At 39.8% G+C, this 21,053-nt stretch overlaps 2 protein-coding genes across 3 annotated transcripts in view; both read left to right on the top strand.

Moving 5' to 3' along the window:
- Nucleotides 1-56: 56 nt before the first annotated feature.
- On the top strand, nt 57-4,123 carry LOC118566916. Its single transcript, XM_036150383.1, has 2 exons — nt 57-3,733; nt 4,042-4,123. The coding sequence occupies exon 1, from the start codon at nt 163-165 to the stop codon at nt 3,361-3,363; it is 3,201 nt and encodes a 1,066-aa protein (XP_036006276.1). The 5' UTR covers nt 57-162; the 3' UTR covers nt 3,364-3,733; nt 4,042-4,123.
- An 11,752-nt stretch (nt 4,124-15,875) lies between these two features.
- nubpl (nucleotide binding protein-like) overlaps nt 15,876-21,053 on the top strand; it is a 38,013-nt gene continuing 32,835 nt past the window's right edge. Inside the window, exon 1 of one of the 2 annotated variants that reach the window (XM_021314494.2) lies at nt 15,876-16,113. In XM_021314494.2, coding sequence (XP_021170169.2) covers nt 15,985-16,113 — 129 coding nt within the window. In that variant the 5' untranslated portion in view covers nt 15,876-15,984. The remainder of the gene's footprint in view (nt 16,114-21,053) is intronic. The other variant, XM_036150857.1, reaches the window with a different exon arrangement.

Below are 21,053 nucleotides of genomic sequence, written 5' to 3'. Positions count from 1 at the left end.
GTCAAAGAGTTCCCCTTAATGACTCCAGCTGATGCACTCAAGGTTCTCGAGTCAGACTTTAAGGATGATGACAAGGACAATAGATCAGTGTCTCAAGATGACATTCTCTTTCTGAACACATTGAAGGAAGGCATTTACAAAAACAATGAAGGACATTATGAAATGCCACTTCCATTCAAGGAAAGACCTCTCTTACCAGATAATAAGCAGATGGCCACTGTGCGACTTCAAAGCCTCAAAACCAAACTGTCGAAAGACCAAAGGTACAAGGAACAATATGTGAAGTTTATGAGTGAAATCATAGAAAGGGGTGAGGCAGAGGAAGTGCGCAATGAAGCAAAGGAAGGAGAAAGGTGGTATATTCCCCACCACGGAATATATCATCCCCAAAAACCAGACAAACTGAGAGTAGTCTTTGACGCCTCAGCAAAATACAAAGGTAACAGTCTCAATGATCATTTGCTGTCTGGCCCAGATTTAATGAACAATCTAAATGGTGTTCTCATCAGATTCAGACGTCATCAAGTTGCATTATGTGACATTGAAAAAATGTTTCACCAATTTCATGTGTATGAAGCAGATAGAGACTATTTAAGGTTTTTATGGTGGGAAAATGGTAACCTGGACACTGAGCCCCAAGAATTCCGAATGAAGGTTCATCTCTTTGGTGCCACCTCTTCACCAGGGTGTGCAAATTATGGACTAAAACATCTTGCAAAAGAAAACGAGACACAGTTTCCACTCGCATCAAAGTTCATAATGAAGGATTTCTACGTGGACGACGGCGTAACAAGTACTGCAAGCATCAAGGAAGCTATTCAGCTTGCTCAGGAGGCTCAGACACTCTGTGCATTAGGTGGCCTTAGACTACACAAGTTTGTAAGTAATGACAAAACAGTGTTAGAAAACATTCCAGCATCTGAACGTGCCTCTCCACAGCAAGCATGTGACCTATCATTTAATGACTCTAAACTTGAAAGAGCTCTTGGCATTCACTGGCACATTGGCTCAGACACACTCAGGTTCCGCTTTCGCCCCAATGACCAACCTGCTACAAGACGTGGCATCCTCTCCATGGTTGCATCTCTTTATGATCCATTGGGATTCATCTCCCCCTTTGTACTCACAGGCAAAAGAGTGCTTCAAGAGGCATGCAAACAAGGCACCAGCTGGGATGATCCCCTTCCCAGTGAACTAAGAGCAGTGTGGGATAACTGGAAGGCAGACTTGAAGGACTTGGAGAAAGTCACAATACCACGGTGTTATGTTCCCAAAGACTTTGGCCAAATAGTGAAAACAGAGTTGCATCATTTTTCTGATGGAAGCTCATACGGTTATGGACAGTGTTCATATTTAAGACACATAAACAAAGACGATAAAATGCATTGCGCTTTGGTTACAGCAAAGACAAGAGTCGCTCCCATCAAAGTAACAACAATACCAAGACTTGAACTGACAGCGGCATTTGTCTCCATTACTGCAAGCAACATGTTGAAGGATGAGCTTGGATTGACACAGATCGACGAATATTTCTGGACAGACTCTAAAGTAGTTTTAGGCTACATCAATAACGAAGCACGTCGTTTTCACACATTTGTCTCCAATCGAGTTCAAAGGATAAGGCTCAACAGCACCCCTCAGCAATGGAGATATGTTTCTTCGGAGCAAAATCCAGCGGACATTGCCTCCAGAGGTTCAAGCACAAAGGACCTCATTTCATCAGACTGGTTTTATGGGCCACAGTTTCTGTGGAGCAAAGATATCCCTCCAGCTGCAGAGATCGACATGAATGTGCCACTCGGGGATCCAGAGGTAAAAAGGGTACATGTACTGAACACTCTTAAAACAGAGAAGAAGAGTTTATCAGATAAGTTGGAAAAGTTTTCTTCTTGGTACAAAGCCACCCAAGCCATAGCTCGACTCATTCACTGTGCCAAGGGAGATAAAACAACAGGCCACAGCACAGTGCAAGAAAGACAAAACGCTCAAAATGTTATTCTCAGGGATGTACAAGCGCGTGAATATGCAGAGGAGATAAAGATGCTCACAGACAGAAAGGCACTTCCTCGCAAAAGCAAACTGTTTGAAATGGACACTTTTCTTGACACTGATGGACTCCTTAAGGTGGGAGGAAGACTTAAAGATGCTTCATTCTCCTCCACAATGAAACATCCAATAGTAGTTCCGAAGGACCAACACATCACTCAGTTAATAATCTCTCATTTCCACAGTAAAGTGGAACATCAAGGAAGAGGACTGACAGTCAATGAGATCAGGGCCAATGGAATTTGGATTCCAGGCATTAACAAGGCTGTGGCAAGCTTTATTTACAAATGTGTAAAGTGTCGCAAACTCAGACGAGGCACGGAGGTACAAAAAATGGCTGATCTCCCAACCCAGCGCTTAGATCCATCTCCACCGTTTACATTTTGTGGAATGGACTGTTTTGGTCCTTTTCTAACTAAGCAAGCTCGCAAAGTGCACAAGCGTTATGGACTTCTTTTTACCTGCCTTTGTTGCAGAGCAGTGCACATTGAAATGTTAGATGACATGACTACAGATGCCTTCATCAATGGACTCCGCTGTTTTATAGCTATAAGAGGAGCAGTCAGTGAAATAAGGTGCGATCAAGGAAGCAACTTTGTCGGAGCTAAAAACGAACTGCAGGAAGCTTTAAAACAAGTGGACTCTAATCGGATTACCACATTTCTCGCCGAGAAACAGTGCGACTTCAAAATGCATACTCCTCATTCAAGCCATACAGGAGGTGTATGGGAAAGACAGATTAGGACAGTTCGAAACATTCTGCGCTCAACTGCATCACTTTCTTCTGGCAGAATGGATGATGCATCATTAAGGACATTCTTTTATGAAGCAATGGCCATAGTGAACAGCAGACCTCTTACAGTTGACAGCTTAAGTGACCCAAACAGCCCAGAGGCATTGACCCCAAATCACCTGCTTACTATGAAATCTAAGGTAGCCCTGCCACCTCCAGGTAAATTCATCAAAGAGGACCTTTATGCAAAGAAAAGGTGGCGGCAAGTGCAGTACCTAGCAGAACAGTTTTGGTCACGTTGGAAAAGGGAGTATCTTTGCAACATCGCAACAAGGCAGAAATGGCATACTCCAAGGAGAAACTTGAAAGTTGGAGATGTTGTCATGGAGAAGATAGATGACTTACCTCGAAATGAATGGAGATTAGCACGTGTAATGGACACAGTGACTGACAAAGACGGGCTTGTAAGGAAAGTAAAGCTTCGCTTTGGAGAAAAGAAGATGGAGAAAGGACAATGTTCCAGCAAACTTTCCATAGTAGAACGCCCAGTACAGAAACTGGTTCTTCTGTTTGATACTGTTTAACTAAATTCTACAGTCTAATGTTCATCTTTTCTTATGGTCTGTTTTTCATAGACTTTAACGGTTGCAAGTCATTTCTTCATTAGGAAATCATTATCGCTCCTATTACTTGCCAATTTAGCGCTAATAATTTGGTGGGAGTGTAAATGACCCTTGTATGATCAGTAATAATTGGTCAACATTTGTTGACCAATTATTATTTGTTCCAAGCTGGTGCTTTTATTTTGAAAGGTTTAAACCGGAAATCGGTTGTTGTAAACAGGCAGAAGTAGCGCTAACTCTAGCGAGCAGAGAGGTGGTGTGCTCCACGGTTTAAACGGCAAATATTGCGGACTTTAAGGGTATTTTGGCGCCTGGTTGATAGGGGAACAAGGTTTGTATTGACTTTGTCTTTTGTAAATGTATATTTAGTTCCATTTCACGGAGCATACAGATTGCTGTTGGGTGTAGCAGTTTCATTCTCTTTCCAGCGGGGAGCGTTCGTTTTGCACAAGTAAGCTAGTCATGTTTAGTGATATGAAGGTATAAGTTTAATTATTATATGATGTATAAAGTCACAGGCAGTTGCAATATTGTGCATCATTTAATTTCTTTTCACAGCATAATAAAACATTAAAGGGCAATGTTAAATGGTAACTTACTGTGAGAGTTAGTAATGGTGTATTTGTTTTGTATATGCAGCTCTTACGGTGTGTTCACACGCAAGGCTGTTCAATAAAAGGACTGTGAACCATCAGTTTGAGAGACCATCTTTTCAACCGGGATGCCACAATATATATATATATATATATATATATTAGGGCTGGGCAAGTTAACGCGTTAATTTCGCGTTAATTCATTAGACTATTAACGGCGATATTTATTTTATCGCGCATTAACGCATGCTGCTCACATGCTTTCAGTCAGTGTCAGTCAGCAGGCGCGCTGACTGCAGCGCGCTGTCAAGGCAGCACTCTCCCGCTCCCCCTCCCCTCTCGTACATGGCTCAGCGGCGCCAGCCAATCAGCACGCAGGCTCAGCCTGGCCCACCCGCTCAGCTCTCACACAAACTTAATACACAAACAGCTGAGAGAGACCAGCAGCAGCAAAAAAACATGAACAGAGGAAGTAGCACCGTTTGGCTTTATTTTAATACCGTAAATGAAATCAAGCTGTATGTTTTGTAAAAAGCCGGTTCATTTCAGTGGAAACACAACAAATTTATCTAAGCACGTGAAAAAACATGAAAACGTCGAGCCCCAGAAACGGAGAGAGGAGACGAAACTTCTCTCACTGCCCCGACAGACCCACAGACGTCTCTGACTGAGGCGTTTCAGTCCTCCATGGAACATCCAGGTAGATCAGTGGATGGATGGATGAATGGATGTTACTGGAGCCCACACATAACATGTAATTAAGACCTTGAAAGAACCCAGTACATATATTAAAAAGTGTTATTTAAGATAAGATAACATTAGCTAATCCTTTTTTTATCCTACGACGGGGAAATTTATAGGATTAAAGCAACAGGCAGGTGCACACAACACAGACAAAATTACATAAGGATTGAAATATATAAGAGGTGGATTAGCGAAAAAACACTGAACATAACATTATTATTATTATTATTATTATTATTATTTAATTGTAATAATAAAATCAAAACCCAAAAGGTCAACAGTTTCATGATACATCAAGCTTAGGGACTGGCTAATATACAGCAGGTCAAAAAAGGCCATATTTTGGCTGCAGTGCTTGCTGTTCTCTTATGAAGAAAAGATCAACTAGTGCACTAAATTCAATAGATGGGTTGAAAATATCCAGTATAAAATAAGTGCTACAAATGTTACAACACTTTTGTTCATATGGCAGCAGAACATTAAAATAAAAGTGCTCTTTACACTACTTTTGAATTCATTCTTGGAGTTTGTAAATACAATGCGATTAATCGCGATTAATCGCGATTAATCAGGGCGATTAATCGCGATTAAATATTTTAATCGTTGCCCAGCCCTAATATATATATATATATATATATATATATATATATATATATATATATATATATATATATATATATATATATTTGTGTGTATGTGTTATGAATATAAGGATCAATTTGTTAAATCTAAAATTGTGGTCTTCATTATTTCATAAAACCGTGTCACATGTGAACCTTTAGACTTTTTGGGTGAGTATTAAAGAGGTAAAATTAATAACATGAGGAAAAAAAGTCCTAGGTGAATAAAGTAAAAATAAACAAACAAATGTTATGATAAAAACATCATATTATGAGAATTAAGGGGGAACATTTCCAGAATAGTCACAGTTTGCAGAATTATTTCACTCCTGGAGTAATAGGGCCAGGTTAGATTATTTTAAATATTTTTATTCTTTACGAGAATAAATTCAGGAGAATTAAGCTAAAGGGATACGAAAATAAACTTGTAATATTACAAAAAAAATACTACAAATACAAAGTATATTCAGAGATTAAAGTCCCTCTGATACTGTTTAAGTGACTGAGTAACTGCAGATTTGCCACATTTAAGATGGCGGACGCTCTGACGCATCGCAGCATAGGCAGATCCCGCCCAATGACGCGTCTACTCTTATATTATGTCTATGGAAATTCGTTGTTACAAGGGGAGCTGCCCTGTGTCATGGTAAGTATTTGGATCGGGCTGATCCTGTGATAAATGTTTAGTTTTTGTCCAGGTTAAAAATTATCAATAAAAAGTAAGACAAGACCACGAGTTGCTGCTCACATCAGTAAAAGACACTTGGATAAATTGTAACAGAATAATTGAAAACTCTTTGTAAACCGCTAAACTGGTACGCTGGTTCTCCAGGGATCAACAAGGGTTCTTCTAAAGATGTTTTAGAACTGATTGGTGACCTTTAGTTTATATTTCAGATAGTTGGAAGTAGAGTTATTACAAGATGTTTTGCTGATTTATGAGCATAGACTTCCAGTCTTAGGTTTAGCTTTTCTACTGCTCACTTTGGATATATGAAAGCTCCTCATGAAAAAATAGGAGTCAGTAACAGGAGAACTGAATGAGAAAAGATCTACATGATCTGAGAATGATGGAGGAAGAGATAACCACCTGTTTAATGTCCATTTATTATGTTGTTTTTGCTTGTAGCTCCTAATATTGTGGTAATTAGATTTGTAGTATTTAATTAGATGATATAATAATAAACATAACAATAATTGGAAGTTTTCATGTTGTACATTCTAATGTTTTTGGAACTGATTTTAATTATATAATGTCTTTTAGAATAATGTAAGATTGATACAAGAGGAAGAGGATAGGAAGTCAGAAAGGAGATTAAATGGGTGGAGGAAAATAGGAACACTGATGGAAAGAACACTTGATGAGAAGAGATAAAATTTTACTTAGAGGATTATTAAAGTTCAAGTGATAAAGCGTTGACATGATTTAAGTGATAAAGTAACGTAGTGAGTAATGTAGTGTGTGAAGTTTTCTATGTAAAACAGAGTGACTCAGGTTTGAGTTAAGAAGCCTAATTGTCTGAGGATATAACCTCTTTCTGAGTCTCTGCACTGAACATGAGTTCCACTGTACTTTCCTTGCTGTGGCAGAACTAAGAGGCAGATTAGTTGTATCTTTTTCTTGTGTCTTAAAAATGTCAGTTCTGCACATAATACATTCTCTTCTCCTCTTATTTTATCCAGACCTCTGGATACCGGGGCTGATGGCTTTTCAGACACAGAACGCCTTGAAGAAACCAGAGATGATCTCATGTTAGCTGACTCACTGACCGGAGTTAACTTACCTTATAGGAGCAAACAATATACTGGCACATCAACTACTACCATACACATAATGTAGTTATACACACTTTGTGTAAGTTTATACATGCTCATGCTGCACACTGATCCAAGGGGTCTCCAAGTCTGTGCCTTTGTTCCACCTCACATCACCACAACCCATTTTCTTGTCCCAAACAGGCTCCATGCACAGCTCCACTTCTTCCTGAAGCTCAGCAGCTCCTGATTAATCCAGGTGTGTCTGACTTCAGTAACCAGCCAGACACACCTGGATTAATCAGCTTGTCCAGTAAAGAAAGAAAGGAAACAAAAGAGCTGCTGAGGTTCAGGAAGTAGTGGAGCTGTGCTTATAGCCCATTATAGAAAGAAATTAATCTGCTTATTTGAGATGCACAGGCCCCTGCTGTGGCCAGGTGACAGTAAGAAACATGTATCACCCTTTACGTGCGGCCTTGACCTCTACTTCTTTTTTATGTTAATGCAAAAAACCTATTGCTCATAGGTATGTAGACATGAGCAGAATAAGTATTTGTTGCACTTTTTTAAAAGGTTGAGGAACTCTGTCTTCACAGAGAGCCACAGTCTAAATGTTTGTATTTTCTGGTTTTTCTTTTCCTCATGTCACTCTCCCCTTAGGAGGTGGCAGAGCTCTTTGGGCTACACAAAATTGAAAAACCCTGCTAACCACCTTAGACCCCTCCACTCCCACCCCCAACCCAAAGACACAGTTCTAGTTTTCTATTAACACTATTTATTAATTTTATTAATCTTAGGATATACTAAAAGTGTGGAGAGGCACATTCCTGGCTTTCACACTTGATTTTTGTTGTTTAAATATTAATAAATATGTAAAAATAAATTAAACCATTACTGTCCCCGTTTCCTAATTTCGTCTTGATGAGATGTATTGTTTTTTATGTACAAGCAAGAAATGTCCCCAGATGTGATTTCAGAAATCTGGTCACCTTAAGTCAGGAGTGCAGGTGACCATTACAGTCTTGTAAATAACAGAATAACAAAATGGAGGTAGGTGTGAAGGTAGGTGTGAGGAGGGAGAGGAGAGTCTGTCAGTGAGGATTAGAGTTCAATAAAGAGACAGCTCTGGGGAATAGGCTTATCTTTAGTCTGCTGGTTCTGGTCCGGAGGCACCTGAAACCCCTGCCGGAGGGCAGGAGAGAAAACAGTCTTTGGGCTGGGTGAGAAGAGTCCTTAAGGATGCTGCGAGCTCGATGTAGGCAGCATGTCTTTTGGATGTGCTCAATGGTGGGTAGTCGAGTCCCAGTGATGTACTGGGCGGCTTTCACCACCCATTGCAGTGCCTTGCTCTCTTCATCAGTACAGCTCCCATACCACACTGTTGCACAGTTGGTCAGGATGCTTTCTATTGCACAGCGATTGTGGACTTCTTTTCTGAAGTCCACAATGAGCTCCTTCGTTTTGGTGGTGTTGAGGAGCTGGTTATTTTCAGTGCACCATGTGGCCAGGTGCTTGATCTCCTCCCTGTAGGCTGTCTCATCGTTGTTGCTGATGAGACCAATCACCGTATTGTCGTCCGCAAACTTGATGATGGAGTTGGATGCGTTGGATACATAGGCTTGCAGTCGTGGGTGAAGAGGGAGTAGAGAAACGGGCTTAGCACACAGCCCTGTGGTACACCAGTGTTGAGTGTGATGGACGTGGAGCAGTTGGAGCCTGATCGGACATTCTGGGGTCTGTTGGTCAGAAAGTCCAAAATCCAGTTGCACATGGAGGTGTTGATGTCCAGGTCTCGAAGTTTGGCTATTAACTTAGCCGGGATGACAGTGTTGAATGCTGGGCTAAAGTCAACAAACAGCATGCGTACATAAGTGTTATTGTCCAGATGTGTGAGCACAGAGTGCAGTGCCATGGAAACTGCATCCTCTGTGCTCCAATTGCTGCGGTATGCAAACTGGTGTGAGTCCAATGTGGATGGTAGCGAGTCTTTTAGGCGTGTGTTTTATGAAATGTTTATATCACGATCGGGAGAGATCGGCAAACACAAATAAGGACTGAAACACTGTTTCTGTTAGAATATAAGGCACACATTTATTATTATTCCCCACAGAATACAGCACATCAAAACAGCTAGCTCTTCACACACACAAAGTAGCAAGCATTAAAGCAACAAGCTTTCAAACAAATGTGACGCTCAACAGATTCTCATAATCAGCTCTTACCATTGACACGAACTGGGATCCCTCAGTCCTAGGTTAAGATCAGCGTTCACGATGCCGGTATCCACGCACGAACTCACGGCAGACTCACCGGGCTGAGGGCAGTCTCCTCTTTATATACTTGTAAACAAAAAGTCAGATGTGGAGCGAGAGTGGCCATCTCTCCCTCCACAGCTGCCCTGCCTCCCAAAGCATGTTTCCCAAACAGAACCCGTTCCCAGCATCTCAGCAGTGTGCGAAGCAAAATAATATGAGTGCTCTCAGAATACAGCAAATATAAGCAAAATAAGGAATACAGAATCAGTCTTTCCCACAACACATTGTCATAGGTTCCCACCACAAGTTAAAACAAGTTCTAGTAAAATAACACATGTTGTTCTTAGTTTTATTCAATTCAATTCAATTAAATTTTATTTATATAGCGCCAAATCATGAAACATGTCATCTCAAGGCACTTTACAAAATCAAGTTCAATCATATTATACAGATTGGGTCAGATTATACAGATTGGTCAAAAATGTCCTATATAAGGAAACCAGTTGATTGCATCAAAGTCCCGACAAGCAGCATTCACTCCTGGGGAACCGTAGAGCCACAGGGAGAGTTGTCTGCATTGTACATGGCTTTGCTGCAATCCCTCATACTGAGCAAGCATGAAGCGACAGTGGGAAGAAAAACTCCCCATTAACGGGAAGGAAAACCTCCGGCAGAACCGGGCTCAGTATGAACGGCCATCTGCCTCGACCGACTGGGGTTACAGAAGACAGAGCAGAGACACAACAAGAGAGACAAAAAAGCACAGAAGCACACATTGATCTAGTAATCTGTTCTACATTAGATGGTAGTAGCGGGTGATGTCACAGTTAACAGAACGCCAGACCAGGTGTACCTACTATGAAGAAAAAGAGAGAGCAAAAAGTTAAAAGCTGAAATGACGACAGTCATTTCAATGTAATACAATGCAAAACTGGAGAACAGTAGACTGAAGAACAGTAGAAATCAGTAGAGTGAGAAAATTAGACCCTGATGTCCTCCAGCAGCCTAGGCCTATCACAGCACAACTATAGAGCCACTCTAACTATAAGCTTTGTCAAAAAGGAAAGTTTTAAGATTAGTCTTAAAAATAGATAGGGTGTCTGCCTCACGGACCAAAACTGGGAGTTGGTTCCACAGGAGAGGAGCCTGATAGCTAAAGGATCTGCCTCCCATTCTACTTTTAGAGACTCTAGGAACCACCAGCAGACCTGCAGTCTGAGAGCGAAGTGCTCTGTTAGGAACATACGGGGTAATCAGAGCTCTGATATATGATGGAGCTTGATTATTAAGGGCTTTATACGTTAGAAGGAGAATTTTAAATTCTATTCTTGATTTAACAGGAAGCCAATGAAGGGAAGCTAAAATTGGAGAAATATGATCCCTCTTGTTGATTTTCATCAGAACTCTTGCCGCAGCATTTTGGATCAGCTGAAGACTTCGAACTGCATTTTGTGGACTTCCTGATAGTAAAGAATTACAATAGCCCAGCCTTGAAGTAACAAATGCATGGACTAGTTTTTCAGCATCATCCCTGGACAGAATGTTTCTAATTTTGGCGATATTCCGGAGGTGAAAAAAGGAAACTCTGGAAACCTGTTTAATATGGGATTTAAATGACATGTCTTGGTCGAAAACAACACCAAGATTTTTAACTTTATTACCAGAGGCCAAGTTAATGCCATCCAGATTAAGTGATTGATTAAGAACTTTATTTTTTGAAGACTCTGGCCCAAAGATTACAACTTCTGTCTTGTCAGAATTTAAATGCAGGAAATTTAAAGTCATCCAGCTTTTGATGTCATCAAGACATGACTGCAGTCAAAGTAACTGATTGAATTCATCAGGATTTATGGATAAATATAGCTGAGTGTCATCAGCATAACAGTGGAAATTAATCCCATGGTGTCTGATAATTTTGCCAATCGGAAGCATATATATAGTAAATAGAATTGGTCCAAGGACTGAACCCTGTGGTACTCCACAAGTGACCCTAGAGTTTGAGGAGGATTTATTATTAACATGGACAAACTGGAATCTGTCCGACAGATAAGATTTAAACCAGCCTAATGCTTTTCCCTTAATCCCTACAGTATGCTCAAGTCTTTGTAGGAGAATATTGTGATCAACTGTATCAAATGCAACACTGAGATCTAACAGGACAAGTATAGACACAAGTCCATTATCTGAGGCCATGAGAATATCATTGGTGACCTTCACCAGAGCTGTTTCAGTGCTATGATGAGCTCTAAAGCCTGACTGAAACTCCTCAAGTAGGTCATTACTCTGTAAATGTTCACATAGTTGATTAGCAACTACTTTCTCAAGAATTTTAGATAAGAAAAGAAGATTAGATATAGGTCTGTAATTTACTAACTCATCTTGATCAAGAGATGGTTTCTTAAATAAAGGTTTAATAACAGCTACTTTAAAAGCCTGTGGTACATATCCATTTACCAAGGATAGATTAATCATGTCTAAAATAGGACCACTGATCAGAGGGAATACCTCCTTAAACATCTTGGTTGGGATTGGGTCTAACATACAGGTAGAAGGTTTAGATGAAGCTAAAATTTTAGATAGCTCAGAAAGCTCTACTGCTTTTAAACAGTTCAGACACTGCGCAGGTTCTAAGGATTCCTCCAATGCTGCCTCACTTACTGAGGACGAGGTAATCATGTTTGGGAGGATGCCAATTATTTTATTTTTAATGGAATCAATTTTATTTATGAAGAATCCCATAAAATCATTACTGCTAAGAGCTAAGAGAATGGATGGATCAACAGAGCTGTGGCTCTGGGTAAGTTTGGCAACTGTACTGAAGAGAAATCTAGGATTATTCTTATTCTCCTCAATTAATGATGAAAAATATGCTGCTCTAACTCTGCGAAGGGTGTTATGTGAGCAACATAACAGATATGAGCATATACGTTGCTCTTAGTTTAAAATTAACCAGTTTTTCCCAAAATACATTGTCAAAGAACAAAAATAATGATTTAATATATCAGCGTGCCAGGACCAGCCGCTCAAAGCACTTCATTACGATTGGTGTGAGTGCTACAGGGCGGTAGTCGTTAAGGCACTTTGGGCTGGAGTGTTTTGGCACTGGCACAATGGAAGTGCATTTGAAGAGACAGGTTGAAAATGTCTGTAAAAACCCCAGCGAGCTGCTCCGCACATGCCCTTAGCACGCGTCCAGGGATGTTATCTGGTCCAGCTGCCTTGTGCGTGCTGATCCTGCTCAGTGCATTGTAGACTACCAATTTACCTAGAAATCTCTAGGTAAAATAAGATCGGTGCGAATAGGGGATTGGACATTGTGCTGCAGGCAGCCCAGAAAAGTTGAAAAAAAAAATCTGTTACCAAACCTTGTGCCTTAAAAAGAAGGACAAACCCCATTCCGGACTGCAACCGGCCTTAAACCGGACGCGTGGTCACCCTACTGTAATCTGTTATAATTGTGTTCCTTCCTTCATAATTGCAGTTTTCCAGTTTTTGTGTACCTCCCCAAGATTTTGTAATGTATGCTTTGTTTAATTAAAAATCAAAAATAATGGAAATAAAAATAAAAAATAAAATAAATAATGCGGAAAAAAATAAACAAATTTAATAGCGAGCTAATATACATTCACATTGGGCGCAGGTTTGCACATCGACGTCACCGCCATATTGTATGTGGCAGAAAGTAGTGAACATCCCTTTATATATGTTTTAAGTATTTAGATAGAAAGATATAGTGTGACAGCCTCCTATACCCGTCCTGTTATTCACACGCAGAGGCTTGGATTTTATGTAATTTACTGAAAGGGGTGGTCAACAACACACAAATAGCGGTGTGAGCTTCCCTACTGTTCCACTAGTCACTCTGTTTATACAGCAGAGCGCTGAACAGACTGTGTGGAATTTTAAAATTTCGGTTCCTGCACTTTATCCCCTCAAAACAATCGCTTATTGCATTTTTTTTAATAAATTTTGGCAGTAAAGATGTGTCATTTTTGGTGTTGCAATTATGACACAGAGGTGCAAGTTGATGACATAACTTGTACTGTCCCAAGTTTCCATATTTTACACGCTTGTAACCTGCTCACTTCATCAGGTGTACACTTCATAGAAGTGCGTAGGGTTTAGTTTGAGTCGGAGTGATATAACTGATAGGTATCTCTACATGGCGCTGGTGTGAATATTGAGACAGGGCCAATGTCTGTGCTTACTGCTTTGTTACTGTAATGCGGCATGTATGCGCAAAGCTAATCTTTATGACAGCGCGAACATCGGCTGGTTGGACAATAGACATAATGTCGATGGGTTTGACCGGTACCGTCGACCTCAGCGATTTTAGGGGCCGTTCCAATTACATTTTCCGACCCGGAGATAGAGAATTCCGACTACTGAGGACAAATGGAACGCACTAGAAGAACCTGTGTGGGCAAACTGGATGCGCAACAGACACAAACTTTAATATTAATTACAGGAGCATTTAAAACAACATCTATTGTAGCATTGCAGGTTGAAAATGGAGAAATGCCACTGGAAATCAGGAGAACACAACTGTTGCTAAATTACTGGGTTAGTTTGCAGGGTCATGGTCAAGATCATCCTACAAAAGAAACATTGCAGCCGTGTTGGGAAAGGGAGAAGAGACAAACAGGGAGTGGATAGTGGGAGAAAAAACTAAAAGAACTTGAATTAGATCAAATTAAATGTAGTCCAACTGTATCGTTACCAGTAATCCCTCCCTGGATCATACCTGATACTACAGTGGATTTGACATGGTTAGAAAAGAAAAAAGAAGGCAATAGTAATCATAAACTGATACAGGAATATGTTAATAGTTATTATGGTTATATTCAAATATATACAGATGCATCTAAAAGTGTGAGTGATATGCTGGGTATTGCATTTTATGTTCCATGTTTCAATATCAAAGTAAATAGGAGAATAAATAATAATTTATCAGTATATGCAGGAGAAATATTAGCAATATTATTAGCATTACAATGGATAGAGGAAGTGAGACCATTAACAACAATTATATGTTCAGTTTCGAGTTCAGCTTTATTCAGTATACAAAATCATTTTCGGAAAGTAGATTAGACATCTTAATTGAAATACAGCAAATTTTATATCAAAATCAAATGATGGGTATTAGTGTTACATTTATTTGGGTGCCAGCACATATAGGGATTAATGGAAATGAAATTGCAGATAAGATTGCTAAGGAAGCATAAAAAAATAGAACCATTGATATGATGATTAACTTAAGACATAAATTAAAAGTATCATTAAACAAAGGATGAAGGAAAGGTGGCAAAAACAATTGGAAGAAGAAAGGAGAGGAAGATGGTTTTATAGGTGTCAGGATTTGTCTACGGATGAACTCAGAACCACACACACGGGACTAAAATTGAGAGTCTTTATTGCAAGGTTGATGGATGGAGGTTTGATGAGGCAAGAGGAGCAGGTAGCAACAGAAGCTGAGTGAAGGTGAAGGCAGGAGCTGATGGCCCGGAGCGAGAGTCACTAATATCAAGGCGGCCCGGAATGCTCAGTGCTGCTCGGCTAGCAGGCCCCGTAGCCACAACAGGTTAGCAGCTTCTCTGAGATACCAGGGCACAGAGCAGAGGTTCTCCAGGGTGGCTAGTCAGGTTAGCAGTTCTTTGGAGACACCAGGGCACAGTTCAAGTTGATCAGAGAGTAAGACAGGACTAACCTTAAACGAAAAGAGCAGAAACAAAACTTCCAAGGCAAAAACAAGGACTGGCATGAAGAGGTGGATGACTGAAGACCGACCGGCGCCAGAGTGAGACAGAGGGAGGCTTAAATAGGGAGAGTAGCAGGTGAAATGCATCTGACTGAATAATTAACCACAGGTGTGACAGACTGCAAAGGGAGTGAAGGGAAAGCTTAAGTGAGGGGAAGGAGAAACTAAAAACAATAAATAAAGTCAAATCATTACTAAAACTAAAACAAGGTGGAAAACTAATGGTAAACAAAAGCCGAATCAAAACTAAACCATGACTACAGGATTCAACGGAAACTCGGAGAAATGAGGATAGCAGAAGAAAGCAGAAGAGAGGAAACCATTATTTCAAGACTTAGATTTGGACACACAGGAATAAATAATACACTATTCAAAATAGGGAAACATATGTCGGGCAAATGTGAATATTGTGGACAAGACGAAAAAGTAAAACATGTAGTGATGTATTGTAAGAAGTATGAAGAAGAAAGAAGGAATTTGGTTAGAGACTTTAATAAGGAGAAAGCTAAATTTGATGTGATAGATATTCTGCAGAAAAAGTCAAAAAATAAATGTTATCAATATTTATTTAAATATTTAAATAATTTATTAGGATTTAGTATCTGTACATTAATATTATAGATATAGATATATAAATATAAGTATCTTTAGGAATAGGGCCATTCTGATCTATACTCCTCACCAATCGGTGGCGGTAATGCACATCGAAAAGATGTTTGTCTACCACCAATTAACAGAAGAAGAAGAAGAAGAAGAAGAAGAAGAAGAAGAAGAAGAAGAAGAAGAAGAAGAAGTGGGATGAAAACAAAGAAATAAAACTTACATGCGCAGGATTTTCTCGGTGGAAAGAACTAAACATGATTCTGTTCACATATTATAGACTGCTCCACTTACTGAGAATATCAGACAGTAAAGCTTCAATATTCCGTAATGGAACTTTGTTAAAACAAGGAACGTGTTGCTGGTTGCATTTGAAACAATGCCAGGTAAGCTATGTGTTTATGGATGAGTCTGTGTGTGTGTAACCAAACTTATATACTCAAAGTCCTGATAGCAGTTTACTAACAGAATTTATTAATATATTTCTGAGACAGAAATACTCAGTATCCTTTAACATTTATTAATAGACAATAATAAAACAATGGTATGGAAAAGAACCTTATAATGACATCCAGTGCTGTCATTCACAGAACAACTTAGATTCTTCTTTGGAACTAGCAAAGGAGGAAACTCCTGTAATTTTAATTTACAGAAAATAGGATGATCAGGAAATTTCAAGGCGTCTTCCGTGAGCACCGGGGCACCTCAGCCAAGCACTCTCTCTCCCTCTGGGCCGTGCAGAGACCGTTGGAGGGGCAGATGCTCAAAGTTAAAATAGGGCACATGGGGCACGGATTTAAACCACGATACAGAAACATACCTTGCTATACAACCGGTTGAAATGTACCAACCCGCGGCGGCTGGCCCATAGGGGGCGCTCGGGCGCTGCCCTCCCTAGATGTGGAGGGGGAAAGTCAAAATATACATACCCAGCCATCACCACATCTCAAGACGCCTTAAGATGTGTTTCAAGACACATATGTTGAGATGTCTTTAGATGTCTTGGTAAGTCAAGACGTGTCTATGGGACGTGTCTATAGACATGGGTCTTAAGATGACTTGAGATGTCTCAAGATGTCTTGGAAATATGAAGATGTCTTGAGATATCTGAAGATGTCTTAAAAATAAAATTTAAATAAAATATCACTATCCACTATTCCTTAGTAATAATTTATATACTTTTTGTTTATAGAAAATAATGACAAACCCTATATGACACACTGAGTATTTAATAAAACATAGGAAAATACAGTTCAATGTATTGCAATTATTGCACATATTAGGTGTATAGACCAGTTCACGCGTGACGTCACGAGCTACATCCACGCTACATCGGGGTCACGGTGACAAAACGGGTGATTTAGAGTACTTTTAGTTAGTTTATTTTTGGAATCTAAACAATGTCTACGACTTGTGCTCCCGGTTGCACACAAAGGCATTCCAAATCGTAGGATGTACATTTCTTTTGATTACCGAAGGATGAAGAAAGACGAAAGAAATTGAAAATTTCAATGAAAAGGATGCAGGCAGACAATCCCAATCGACTGTGGGAGCCCTCATACTACGACAGAATTTGCAGTCAACACTTCATCTCCGGTAAATACAACTTAATTTTGCACTAGTCATTGTTCTACTTAAATCATTATATAAATAAAAAAAATAGGATATATATTTAAGTCAAGACGTAAACGTTTGTTACGTAATAATATACGTACATGTGCAATGTATGCAAACCCTCTGGCATGAGTCTGTGAAAAGGATTAATAACACAAAAACACCAAAATAATCCTTTGTGAACAATGTTTTTTTTATTAATTAAATGCTTATTGTGGAATCGTAGTAAGTTTCCGACTTTTAATTTAAATGCATGTACTAGGGTAGGCAGGGAAATCTATTGGCCAGCCCCACCAAGATTTTTTTTCAGCAGCCGCCACTGGTACCAACCCATACTATAAATAATGTAACATGGAATCAAGGGCGTAGGTTTGATTTGAACTTTGGAAGGGACACTATTGGTCCAAAGCTTCATTGGTCCTACGCAATATGCATGCTCCTATTTTTTAATGCTTGATTTGAGCATTAGGATGCATTTTGCCTGTCTAAAGAGAAAAGGCAGCATTATTTGCTACATTTATACAAATTTTTTAAGCACGACACACACTAAATGCTGTTTGTTTATCTTTAAAGCATCACCGGATCTGATGAATGTCGAATTGGGACTTTTTTTCCCACTTTGAAAAAGTTTGCATTTGAACTTACCAGCAACAGAGACAAATATAAACCAAATATATTCAAAATATGTCTTTTGTCTAGATTTATCCTGTATTTTCTTTTGAAGATATAGAAATGCACAGAGATAAACCCCACCCTTTTTTTTTTTTTTTATCAAAGATACTCTGCATCATAAAACACAGCAAAATTACACATTCAAGGGACTGCAAATAAATTTCTTGTATTTACTCTGCACTGGAAGTAGAAGTGTCACTGACACTGACGGCATTTTTAAATAATAAATTAAAACTCCAACAAATGTACAACTTTGGCTGTAGTTACTCTCTTTAGCCCATTTCATGTAAATTATCTTAATATTCCAATCACATTTCTTACATTATATATCTGAAGTGTAGATAACAGCTTCTCCTTACCTACATCCTCTCAGACAACTAATTATTTTCCTTACAATAGTGAGATGTCAATGTTTAAATGTGCAGTAAATCTTAATACATAAGGAGCATGGAGGACTCAATACTGTACTTTGAATAAGATGGGTGACAGCAAGACTGAATTGTTACATGAGTGGTTGTCCATTTCATCAATGAAATGAGAACATATTAATATAATATTGGCATATACTAGTAAGAGTATTAAAGAACAACAGATTAAACTTTAAGATATGTAAAGTTTACTTGTTCCACAGCAGGAGCCTCTACATGTTTAAAGGCAGGTGTGATTGGGGGTGTATTTGTGGTGAGCTTAATGGGCATTGATTTAGTCTACTCTGATGTCTCTCACAAAGTTTCTTTTGTACTAGCACAGCATTAGTGGGATTAGTGCATTGGGGTAGCATATGTGAGTCTTCACCACAGTTGTAACAAAACTTTCCAGTTCTTGTGAGATTTTCAGCAGGAACAGTTGAGACTGGGGGAGCTAGAGTGCTGCTTTTAGTTCTTTGAGGAAACCTCCACCCTGCTCTTTCATTTCTGACTGAAGCGGCATTTTGAGCAGGAGTATTCTCCTGCAACTCAGCCTTAAGTTGCCTGACCCTCAGCTAGGAGGTGCGGCCTCAGCAGCAGCTAAATGTGCCTTAGTAAGGACTTTAGTAGAACTTTCCCCCAGATGTCGTTTTCTCCGCATTTCCTTTAAGTTCTAATTCTGAATAGCAGTTCTGAGAATGGGATATTCCTCTTGGGAGTGCTAGTCAGGGGTTCTTTTAGGTTCAATGTGGTTAGCAACATGTCATCCCAACAGCCCCTGAGAAACTGTTTTATTAGCTGAGAGTCAGCATCTTGTTTGGTTACTCCATTACTTTCTACAACTTCCTGTAACAGCGTTTGAAGTCAACGCAGATAGTCAGATGCTCGCTCTCCACTGTTCTGATGGGTTTCTAAAAACTGAATATACAACTCCTCCCCTCCTGTTACATTGCCATAAGCCTTGTCTAATTCTTGTAAGTAGGCACTGGGTGAGGCTTGTGCTCCAATAGAGAGAGCCACTGTTAATGCAGGGGCTAATAAACTATCAAGCAGTGTGCGGCGCTGCTGCACCTCTGGCAAACTGGAGTCTTTTAGTACCTGCTTAATACGGAGCCGCCACACACCATAGTCCACCTCAGAGGGGGGCTTGGGGAAGTTACCCGAGAAAAGATGCAACTCTCTTGTAGTAGGAAGATGCACAGGTGAGTCGCGCTTCACAATGTGGTCTACTATGACTTTCTGAACATCTTCTGGCAAAGGGTTGATAAGGAGAAAGTCATTAGGAGTCTGTTTAATACCACATGGTTGATTGGAATCAATGGAGACTACTACTCTTGGATTGTGAGAAGACTGTGCTTTGAGTACAGCAGCTGGGGTCGACGCTATTGGCCCCTTAGGATGATCAGTTTTTCCACAAATCTGAGTCGCTGCTACCTGACTCCGAATAACAGGGCTGACATATACCGCAGCTAACTCATCCATTTGTTCCTTAAAATGGACTATCATGTCACCAATAGCTTGGACAAAGGGCACTAGACCATCTCTAAGTGGCTCACTATCTGCTGCGATAGGAAGAACTAATCGATCTGAATAATCTCCCACCGTGAATCATGAACTACATGCTCATTGTCCAGTAATAGTGGAGTTATAGACTCATTGAACAGGCACAGGATGGTGTGACGAAGATTATCAATGGGTTGCACTCTAACAACATCGCCTAATGTTGCGAAGGCCTCTTTTACTTACTGTAGTCCCAATTTATCTGGAGCACCCCTTATAATTACAGAGAATTCGGGGTCAAATCCATACATGTCACAAAACTCCATTGTTACCCTGAAATGGTTAAACTCTCAAAAATTCTACAGAGGGAAAAATGGATATGAGGTGGATGCACTTCTAGTTCCTGTTCGGGCACCAATTTTTTCTTATTACTTTTGTTGTAAACCAAACTAATATACTCAGAGTCCTAATAGCAGTTTACTATCAGCCAGAATTTATTAATATATTTCTGGGACAGAAATACACCACACCTAAGTATCCTTTAAAGTCTAACTCTTGGACTGAATGTATTTTAACGCAGATGCATTCAAATAGTCACCAGAGTAAAGAAATGTATATTATATGTGAATTATGTGCGCCGTTTGGAAGTAATTTCGATAAAACTTGCTGTATAAGCGAAAGAGCCCGAACATTCCTCAATTGGGAATGTCCGGAATGTGACGTCACAAACAGAACTAGTGCCGTGCATCCGGCTGCTAAAACTACGACTTTCGTTACCGATTTATTAAATTTAATTAATAACTCTTACTCTACGTTCAAAAAATTTATAAAATAAATGTCTGATATATCTACAAACTCCACCTCAAGCATCGGCGACTCCGATACCGAATATATATACGAAGAAACGGAGTTTGAACAAGGTGAACCTGAGGAGACTATACACACTACGGAGAAAACTCATTTTGGCCGCTTGTATCCGGGATCTGGTTCTCTCGGTCACGACCCAAAGCTCGTGACCATAGATGAGGATAGTAACATAGATCGACCGGTAAATCCGAGAGGTTCGCCTTTTGGCTCAGCTCTCTGTTCACCACAACGGATCGGTACAGCGCCCGCTTTACAGCAGACGCCAC

Source organism: Fundulus heteroclitus, chromosome 19, assembly GCF_011125445.2.
Source record: "Fundulus heteroclitus isolate FHET01 chromosome 19, MU-UCD_Fhet_4.1, whole genome shotgun sequence".
In the NCBI taxonomy this organism is placed as follows: domain Eukaryota; kingdom Metazoa; phylum Chordata; class Actinopteri; order Cyprinodontiformes; family Fundulidae; genus Fundulus; species Fundulus heteroclitus.
This window is presented reverse-complemented; position numbering and strand designations above follow the sequence as displayed.

Excerpts from the sequence above, each read along its gene's own strand:
- LOC118566916 (XM_036150383.1), top strand. The coding sequence starts at position 163 with ATGCCACTTCCATTCAAGGAAAGACCTCTCTTACCAGATAATAAGCAG.